General features: G+C 40.3%; 1 protein-coding gene across 10 annotated transcripts in view; it reads left to right on the top strand.

The window, feature by feature from the left end:
* LOC144699607 (rho GTPase-activating protein 44) overlaps positions 1-9547 on the top strand; it is a 342828-nt gene extending 333281 nt beyond the window's left edge. For 5 of the 10 annotated variants that reach the window (XM_078570670.1, XM_078570669.1, XM_078570663.1 and 2 more), the window contains one exon: positions 7793-9547. In XM_078570670.1, coding sequence (XP_078426796.1) covers positions 7793-7944 — 152 coding nt within the window. In that variant the 3' untranslated portion in view covers positions 7945-9547. Of the gene's footprint in view, positions 1-170; positions 314-7792 lie in introns of all 10 variants that reach the window. The other 5 variants (XR_013580574.1, XR_013580573.1, XM_078570671.1 and 2 more) reach the window with 3 other exon arrangements.
* The last annotated feature ends 1430 nt before the right edge of the window (positions 9548-10977 follow it).

The raw sequence follows: 10977 nt of genomic DNA, 5'->3' as shown, positions 1-10977 counted from the left end.
TTAGTTGATAACATTTCATACAAGCTTTTACGTGTATATTTTTTTTTCCGAGTTTCATTATTCCATTTTAATTTGATTGTAGTTTATATGTTTCTTACCGAAGTGGACAGTTAATTTCTTGCGTGTGTTACATTTCAACTTTGTGTGATTGATATAAATTTTCTTTTCAGTGGAATTTCTCTGATTATCGTTTTCAAAATTCTGAACAAATTTTCTATTATGTTCTTTTTGCCTTTTGGGTGCCTATGTTTCATACTTGCAGCTGTTTGACCAGAATGAGTCTGTATTGGCTAAGTGTGAGGGGGAATTTAGGGTAAGCTGGAGAAACAACCTCCCCTCTGACACTTCAGCTAACTCTGGAACTCCTTCAGTTGCTATCTGTATGTCACCACTAACTCATCTGAACTGGCCTTTGCATGAGGCTGAAGCAGAGTTGCATGGCTTGATGTTGGCACAGAATTCACAAATGTTTAATTAGTGACTCTTGCTCTTTTTAAAGTATCCCTATTTTCCGTCCCTTACTACCATGTAATAATATACCTGAATGAATCCTTTGATCCCATGGCTTTAGTAGTTAAATATAACTTGCTTTATTTGTATGAAATATTTTGCCCTCTTCCATTTCATTATTATTATTTATAAGGGATGTCATGATATTACAGTGTGAGGATAATATCTCACACTATCCAACAAACAACTGTGACGTTGTGCATTTTCCATATTCTGAACCAGCGCACAGGATTTCAAGGTTAGCAGAATTTACATCCTCCCCACAGAGAAATGTAAACCTTTCATAAGATTCTATTTGAATCAAAACACAAGAGAAGAATTGAAAGTGTTTTATTATCTTAACACAAGCTTGGTTATAAAAAAGGAAATTTCTGACTAAACGTTTTGGCTTTGTTTAAGGCTAGAATTAGATACTGTGGTTAGAGTTTCCTGTTTGTGTGCTCACCGGGTATGAAAGGAAGTGAGTGACCAGAAGCAAGCTCCCGAGTGCAGAAGTGGGAATGAACCTTGGCTTTCATTGGCATTGGAGACTGACTGTGCTTCCATTGAGATTCGATAAGGTCTTGCTGCCAGCTCAATGGCATCGCCAGATACACTTACACAGACACACTTTAAAAATAAACTTCAAGTTTGGCACAAGCACAATCAATGTTGAAATAACTAAAATTTAATAAATACATCATATCAAACTTCCATTAACTACTAAGTTATGTATTCCATACAGTACAGCACATGCATTATCATTTTACAAAGCACCATGACCCTCTGTTTTGTGGATGTATATTTTCTTCTTCATTTCACTGGTCTTTGCTGTGAAGCCTCATTGCACATTAAAGACACAGAGACAGCAAATAGTTCACACCAATTGAAGATGGTGCCAATGATGACAGCAGTGATTTAGCGAGGAATTTATACATTAACGTGCAAAGTACAGATTACACTTGATGTAGGGTGGCTGAGTTGTACTATTAATGATGGAGTTGATCTGCAGACACTTCTTGGGTGGAAACATTAAGTTTATTTACAATATACTCAGCAGCAGCTACACGTGTGCTTTCAACTCCAACTCTATCTCTACACTACCTGCTGAGGTAGCCTGCGCCACTCTCCTATTGGTTACTACAGGTCATTTGACATCTAACAAGTGTTATTCTTAAAGATATATTACACACTAAATAAAACCATAATTACAGCATTCTTCCCCCTTTAACTCAGCTATACATATTATATTTACAAGTACATATTTTTCAAGACAAGACAAGATAATAATTACAATATTTACACTGGGTAAGGAATTTACAAGTTCAGTCTTCCAGGTGGTTTCCTGGTATGTGTGGAATGTCGCAGCTCCACAATTTCAGATTCTTTGTCAGGAACCTCCTTTTCCAGAGTTGCCTGAACATCAGGTGCTTCGATGGGCACTTGCAGTTCTGTATCCTCAACTCTTACAGGAACATCAGGCATGTCCATCCTGGGTTGTGTACCTCAACTGGAAACGCAGACCCAGTCATGATCACTGGTGGAACCAAATCTTGGTGATTTGTCTCTCTCTTCCTTAAATGGTCCACATGTTTCTGGATGATCCGGCCTTCCACCTCCATGTGGTAAGATTGAGGTCCAGTCACTGTACTTATTTCACCCAATAACCACTTTGGTCCTTCCCTGCAATTTGTGACTATACCAATTGTGTCTAGTTTTCTGGCTTCCCTGACTCCATTTCACCTTCCCCTCTAAATCCGGCATTATTAAGCTCAATCTCGTCCTGAGACAGCGTTTCAACAATAACTCTGCAGGTGTGACACCTGTTGTTGTGTGAGGGGTGGTCCTGTAATGAAAAAGAAAGTGTGCTGGCTTGGTTGCCAAGGAATCCCCAGTTAGCTTTTGCATACCTGCCTTGAACATTTGAACTGTCCTTTCGGCCAGTCCGTTTGAGGGAGGGTGGTACATGAGTGATACCGTTGAGGCTGATAAACTGCTGAAACTCAGCGCTGGTAAATGCCATGTCATTATCGGAAATGACTACTCCTGGTAGCCTGTGAATGGTGAAACTCTGACGTAGTTTCTCAATTGTAGTGGCCGACATTGGTGACTTTACCTCATATACATCCAAGCATTTCAAATCGGCATCGACAATGAGCAGAAACATTGTTCCCAGGAAAGGACCAACATAGTCAATGCGTAACCACACACAGAGTCTACCTGGCCTCTCCCATGGGTGTAATGGAGCTGTCATTGGTAACTTTTGTAGTTGCTGACATTGTGCACAGTGCTTTACTAAACTCTCTATTTCACTATCATAGATAGCTGCGTGCTGTGACCTTCATTCAGGAAATTCCTGGATGGGCACTGTGTAATTCAACTAAAAGAGGCTTCCTTCCCTTTGGAGGAACTATCACTCGTGCTCCCCACAATAAGATGCCATCCTGGCTGGTTATTTCATGTCTTCTGTTGAAGTACAGTTTCATTTCATCAGATACAGGATCCTGAGACCAACCATGTAGCACTTCTTCTCGTACTTGAGGTAGGATTGGGTCGCGACTTGTCCAGTCTCTGATCTGTCGAGCACATACCGGCGAGGAGTCTAAGAAATTTAACATAAAACAAGTTCCTGTGGAACTGGGATGTGCTCATCATTTTCTTGTAAAGGCAAACGACTAGGGGCATCGGTGTTTGCGATTTGATTGCCAGGTCTATGTACGAAAGTGTATTCACATGCTACCAGAATTAAAGCCCTATTAGTATTTCTGTATCTTCTTTCTATGTTCCTTCTTTCTAGTGCAGACTTTAATCTCAGCTTTCTTTCTGACTTCACTATTGGCCAGACTTCTCTCAGGTGCCAGCTCAACTTGTCTGAGCTCAGTGGCTGAGTCTCCCAAAATTTCATTATCTGTCTGCTTCTTGGAAAATTCTGTGACTTTTGTTTCCAAAGCCTCTTTGTCTTCATTTAGCTGATTCTTCAGCTCTTCCGTCTCTTTTTTGTATTTGTTTGCTGCCTCCTGGAAAATTGAACATTGCTGTGTCTTCTCTGCCAAGTCATTCTTCAGTTTGTTCAGTGAAGTGCTGAATTCTTTCTGTTTCTCTTCATACATTTCCAGAGGTACAAACTCTGACTTGAGGGAATCTTGTCCGTGTGTGAAGGTCTTTCAACAGGTTTCCTTTTTCCCTGTGAAGGTTGCTCACCTCGTCTCAATCTCTGTCATCAAGCAGGCTCTCTTCGAGTTTCTTCTGCTGTTCGTCCAGGGTTTGGCATAAGACAGCCTGCATTTCTTCAGGTTGTTGAGTCCTTACATACTCCTTTTTCAAAACAGGAATGCTTCCAGCTTCCTTTTAGAATCTCAGTGGCCAATCAAGGTTGATTTTCCTTAGCCAGTTTCGTCCTAGAAGACTTGGTCCTGTGCCTCTCAATACCAGCACTGGTAACTTTGCTGATTGGCTTCCATAATGGACAGTTACTCTGCTTATGCCTTTCACTTGAAGGTCTTCACCTGTGTATGTTTTAGTTTGGCAGCTGTTTCTTATAAACTTAATTGATGTTCACCATTATTCAGATATCTGAAGGTATGTTCCCCAATTATTGGAGTGGAAGTTCCCGTGTCCACTTCCATTCTAACAGGTTTGCCATTTACTTTCACTGTGACAAATATTGGTTCTGTCTTTACAACTTTCAGAGTAAACAATGAGTAAGTGTCTGAATTTGTTGTTTCAGGTTCTTCTACATTGTAGATTTCATTGGGCTTCTTTTATTTACAAGCCTGCCTGAATCTTTCCTTGCATTGCCTCATCATATATCTATTTCTGTGACAAAAGTAGCATTCGATTTTTTTAAACCTCCAATCGCTAAAAGACTGATTGTTTCCACCTCTATTAAAATTATTCTTTAATTTCACTGCTAAGTTATTTTTATTTATTCTTCAGCTCCTGTTTCCCGCTTCTCGGTGGAGTCTCGCTTTTTTGCACCTCTTTAGGCTGAGGTTTCCCGCCCGATGTGGAGGATGGCGCCATTTTGCACACCCTGCGTTGCTCTTACTGCGCTTTCCATGGCCAGCGCTATCTCTAGCGCCTCCTTGAAATCCAGATTCACTTCGGACAATAATCTTTTCTGAATAGTGTCCTCTTTCACACCACACACTGAATGATCTCTGAGCCTGTCGCTCAGAGTCGTACCGAACTCACAATGGTCTGTTAGCTGCTTCACATTTGCCACATAGCATGCAGTTGTCTCACCCGGGGCTCTATTTCGTGAATTAAACCTGAACTTCTGCATCTTGACTGAGGGCTTGGGTTGAAAGTTACCTTCATGAGGTCCACCAATTCATTGAAATTCTTCAAATCTGGGACACTGGATGCTGCCGAACTTCGAATCAGACTGTAGGTTTTGCTCCCACAAGTACTCAAGAGGATCGCTCGCCTCTTCACTTCCCCTGTAATCTCGCCTGCTTGAAAAAAGAATGTGAGGCGTTCTATATATTGAGACCAATCTTCTGTGGCTGGTTCAAAAGGATCGATTCTCCCAATTCTCTGGCATTTTAAGAGGGGTAACTTCTTCAATTCTAACAGAGCTTGTTACTTGTACCTGTGTGAGGTACAGTGCCGATATTTTTTTAACCTTATTTCTCATGTTCAATCCTATTTTATCCACATCGCCAGTTTGTTGTAGGGTGGCCGAGTATACTATTAATGATAGAGTTGATCTGCAGGCACTTCTTGGGTGGAAACACAGGTTAGAAAATTACACTTGGCAGCCAGGCGCGCGTCCGACATGCCCGAGCATGAAACGAAGTGCGTTGACATCAGTCAAGCGTGCCAACGCCAACGCGCACACTCGTGATAGTTAGGTCAGTGGGTGTGCACCGGAGCCAGAAACGCGCCCGCCAACAATTAAAAGGCCATTAAGTAAGTAACTGTCCTGAATTTTTCACTGCCTGTCCAACCTAACAGTTGATGGGCAGGCGAATAGGCCAAGCAGCCTTTTGCATTTTTTAGGGTGGGATGAGGTTTCCTGAAGCAAATAAAAATAAAATAAAAATTTAACACTTGAATTAAAAACATGTCCCTGTTCATGTGATAGAGTCACATGAGGGAACATGTTTTATGATATTTTTATTTTCTTTAATTTTTTTTTAAACAGCTCCATGCCTCAGGGAGATTGAAATGCTCTTTCACTCACACTATGCTAGGCCCATTCACCCTCCTCCCCCCGCCCGCTCAGCGCTGCCACTCGTGTTCCACACTGGGGGTGGGCCTTAATTGTCCCGCCCACGTAAAATCGCGGCACGGTGCTGATTGCGGGCAATGATCGGCTTCCAGACCCCTCCCCCCCACCCGCCGAGCACCCCCACCAAGGGCAAAATTCTGCCCAATAAGTTTACTTACAACGTTCTCAGCAGCAACTTCACTTGTGCTTTCAGCTCCAACTCTATCTCTACATTGACTGCTGAGGTAGCCTGTGCTACTGACCTATTGGTTACTACAGATCATGTGATCTCTCCTGACAAGTATTACTCTTAAAGGTACATTACACAGTAAATAAAACCACAATTGTTACAACACTCCAGGTCTTTTTAAATCCAATTATGTTACAAATTTAGCTTTTATTTTAGTTTGTTGCTGATAGGAGCGTTTGTGATTTTTGTTGTGTGTGTTTGAGTGCAAGAATTGAGAGCACTAAAATGAATCTAGAAATACACAGCAAATCAATAGGTGCTGAGAAGAGAAAAGTGGGATGTTGCCCAGGCACTTTCTCCATTTACAGGATGGTGTGAGATCGCGAGGCAGGAAGGAAGTCACTTGGTGAAGTGGGGGCTGTTGCTTATGTAGAAGAACAGAAATGGGAGTCAGCAGACCAGAAAACATGTGAAGGCTGCAGATCTGAAATGAAAACAGGAGATGCCAGAGGCGCACAATAGTTTGATCAGCATCTAAAAGAGAAAGGTTGACATTTCAGGTGTGACACTGCATCAGAATTCCTCACTCCTAGGAAAAGAACAACCTGGAATATTAACCTGTTATTTTCTTTCAACCTATTGATTAATCTGCCAGACAATTTCCAGGTCTCGATGTTTATTTCAGCTGTTTAATAAAGACTTCAGATCCATGGATTTGCAACCAGGGGAACAGAATGCAAAAGCAAGGAAATTGGACTAAACCTTTATAAATCGCTGATTAGCCCTGAGCTGGAGTATTGTATCATATTCTGGGCATTACGCTTTCAGAAGGATGTCAAGGTCTTGGAAGAGGTCCAGAGGAGTTTTACTAGAATGGAACCAAAGATGGGGGGTCTTCAGTTACATAGAGAGACTGGAGAAACAGGTTTTTCACCTTAGAGTGGAGAACAGTAAGGGGAGATTTGATAGAGATGTTCAAAATCATGCAGGGTTTTGTTAGAGTCAGTAAGGATAAACTGGCATAGAGGTTGGTAACCAGATGACACGGATTTAAGGAAATTGGTAAAAGAGCCGGAGGTGCGATGCAGAGAAACATTTTTATACAGTGAGTTATTATGACCCGGATTGCACTACTGGAAAAGGTGGTGGAGGCAGATTAAATAATAACATTCAAAAGGTATTTGGACAATTACTAGAAAAGGGAACATTTTTGCAGGGTTATGGGATAAGAAGAGGGCAGTGGGACTAGTTGGATCTTTCAAAGTGTCAACACAGGTTGCAAAGGGCTGAATATCCTCCTCCTGTGTTGTAAGATTTCATGACACTATCCAGGATTTTAGAAAACTATTTAAAGAACTCTAGTGAAAAATATTGCAAGAGTTTCTACATTTCACTAAGTTTGTTAAAAGGTCTAATTAACAGATTTCATTGAGAACGTATAAAAAAACCAGTGATGGTCAATCTGCAGTGGCCTAGCGTGATTTAATCGTACCTGGTTTCTACTTCAGTTCATTGCGTAGTTCACAAACTAACTTAAGCCCATCTCCCTTAATGGTCCAGAGGCTGTACACACAATAGAACTGTACATGGCTGGGACATTGCACAGTAAACTGACTAACATAGAAGAACAAAATGACATTTATCGACATTTATCAGCCTTGAAGCAGCAAGGGACAGAATTAGCAGGATCTAGAGCCAGGGACAAAATATCAAAAGAACCAAGAATCAGTTCTGATCTTGTCAGATAACCATATTGTGACATCCCTATTATTTGTCACAAGCTAATGGCACTAACAAGGATGTTTGATGGAATGACACTTTTTTAAAGTATATATGAGTGTGCTATAATGATTAAATTGTATCATTGCTAATGAATCATTTGTTTTCACTGCTTGCAGATATTGACAATCCAGATCCCTCTTTTGTACAGTCAGTAGAGCTTCATGATGCACTCTACACTGAATCTTCAGACGAAATTTGCACAAACTTTGTGGCAGACTCTAGAATAAGAGCAGATTCTGATGAGGAGTCAGAAAGTACTGTCCTATGACGTAAGAACACTCCATTTGTGTGGCTCAAGCTGTACATATATTACATCTACAGGATGGTAGATCAGTGAGCATCTCTCCACATAGCTGCAGAAAAGTTGCTTCCATTAATGATGGGAATGAAATTCTATAAGATGAAAATGTTGCTTTGGTTTGAGTGGTTGGTCAGCCCTTTAAAACACTGTTCTGTCGTCTGTGATCAATTTTTATTTTTTTTACTTTTTATTTAGCCTTACTGAAATGATTTTTTCAATAAAGATCTTGGCCTTTGAACCTGCTATTTAATTTGATTTATATATTTTCATAATATATGATAGATACCTAATAAATAATGGCATATCATACAATGATACTTTCACACCCACATGGAAATAAGCGTTTATGTATTTTCTGTATCAGGAGACTGTCATTGTGGGATGGTAGTTTGAGTTTCTGTATATGGCGAAACTTATGATTCTCCAGCGAGAATGGGTTTCCACAACTAGGAGGTCAGAATCTTGTATTTAAAAATCTTCCCATCTACAAAGGAAATGCCCTTTCGTTTATATACACTGGAATGAACAAACCCTTAGAGTGGGCAGAAAAATGGGCTGAAAAAGTAGAAGCATCTACAGTCCAAAATTATCAAAAGAAATCTTCAATGTCCGACAGATGGAGAAGGTAAACTCAGGATTAAGTCGATAAGCACTGTTGGTGAGGGAATGAACTGTTCTAGTGTGTACCCATGGCAACAGCCAGTCAAAGATTTTGACCCTCTAGAGTTTTACAGAATCACAAACAAAATCCATTTCTAAAAGTAGCTGTTCACACGAGATGAAAACAAGACTATATTCCCAATGTAATATAAATTACCATAGAAAGTATAATTCTGTGTCCTATTGTACACATCCAAGCATTTGTCTGTTTATACAGTTCAAAGGAGAAATGTGCTAAATACAGTGAGATAGTTTAAATTTGTATAATACATAAGAGCCTCTGGCACTTGCCAATCATCCTGAAAGATTAGCCAGAAAAAGGGAAGAAAAGTCGTCAGTATTGTACTTCAAAACAAAGTCTGTATGTGGATGGTGACTATTACAATGGATTGTTGTGGCTGTAAAACTTGTTATCATGCCAGAAAACCTTGTATGAATAGAATTTAATTAATGTCTATGTAAATGTTGTATTAAAATATATTGTGTATTTAAGGGAAAGGGGCTAGACTGGTGACTGGTTATGTGGCAATTGCCTTTGTAATGTACAGGACCTAAAACATTGCTCAGTGCAGTGACCTATTTTAAATGATCATAGAGTTGCAGAGATATGAGAGAACATAATATATCTGTTATATAAACACTTGTTTCATGCATTATGTTTCACTTGAAATATATATATAATTATAGTGCTTTAAAATAAACACTCCTTGAAATTAGAGGGTTTAGTGGCTATGTCTGAGAATAGTGCTGATTCCCTCATCTGTGGTCTCACATCTAAAACCTGGAGAAAAACTGAACTGAAAATAAAAAAGATGAATTATTACAAAATGTAGAGCAGACTTGGTGTGTCCTAGAAAAATGTTACAATTTCATATCAGCAAAAAAATAAAATGTACACATTTTGACAAAATATGAACATTCCAGTTGTTATGTAAATGTGTGGCTATGTGTTATGGATGACAATAGATACAGTTTTTTCTAAATGAATGTAAAATGCAAAGACCATCATCTCCTGTAGGACCTGGGGGTTTTACAAAGGTTAATACCGTAAGTGCAAACCCTTTCGTAGACAGATTTTTAATTAGTAACGGGTTGAAAGGTTGTGGGGAGAGGGCGGGGAATTGGAGTTGAGGCCAAAATGAGATCAGCCATGATCGTATTGAATGGCGGGGCAGGCTCGAGGGGCTGAATTGCCCACTCCTGCTCCTAGTTCTTATGTTCTTATGTTCATAGGTCTGAAACTTGATGGGTGTCCTATCAAGAACAATGCTTCTGCCAGAAGGTGGAGGCAGAGAGCGCTGTCGTGTTGCTAAATGCATTAGATTGGAATTAGATTCAAGTCCTGCCCTTGTAGAAACTTCAAATCATAGGATAATGCAGAATATTGTCCAGACAACAGCGATTTTTCAGGTTGATGACTGTTTGGCAGTGTCTGGGCCATTCTCTTTCATTGCATGTTGACAAATCTTTCCTGTGAATGAATTGGTGATATTTCTGAGATCTGAGGTAGTTTTAGTCCTTGACCTCTAGAAAAGGAATAATGAAAGCTGCTGACTTACTGGCCCTGAGATAACTCTGCAATTAGGCCAGTCTCATCTGATTTATTTTTCATTCTTTCACAGCATGTGGGCGTTGCTAGTTAGACCAGCGTTTATTGCCCGTCCCTCACTATCTGTGAGTCAAGCGCTAGATTTGCTCCCAGTCTCTAATGAGGAGGAGAAGTAAAATTCTGCTTCCACACGTCCTGTTTGAGGTTTGCACTGTAAACAATGCTGCTTGCACACCCTTCACTTATCACACATCAGCAGCTCCCCAAACCTGATAGTTCCAACACTTTGAGCGTTGCCGTAGCATTTCTAAGCCTTTTTTCATACACTAAAAATTTCAGTTCTTTAGATTAATTTTACGGATGAACTTTTTGTTTTGGGTCAAAGTTTGGTTTATGGGCCTATCTCAACGAGTCACCATGTCTGAGTGTGCAGTTTCCTACATACTGACCTCTTCACTTCAACCTGTCCCCTGTAGGCAGTTACCAACTGAAGGTCAGGCACTTCCCATGGGAATAGATTTATTTTAAAACCATGGAACAAAAAACTCGGTATGACACGGACCTTTCACGTCCTGTATGAAAGCTGGGATAGCTGGTGCAGCCTTAGCATCATCGCTTCCTTTCTTTCATTGAGAAGCAAGAGCCCTGGCTGAACCCCAACATCCAAAAACTGAGCAGGATATGAGGAGGCACGTGGATCAGTGTGTCCACCAAGGACCCCGTCAAAGGGATTTGGGCCACAAATGACCATTATCCCTGAGATTCTACAATTCTAAGAGGAGTTGAATTCT

The sequence above is a fragment of the Cetorhinus maximus genome, chromosome 24 (assembly GCF_964194155.1).
Source record: "Cetorhinus maximus chromosome 24, sCetMax3.hap1.1, whole genome shotgun sequence".
NCBI lineage: Eukaryota > Metazoa > Chordata > Chondrichthyes > Lamniformes > Cetorhinidae > Cetorhinus > Cetorhinus maximus.
This window is presented reverse-complemented; position numbering and strand designations above follow the sequence as displayed.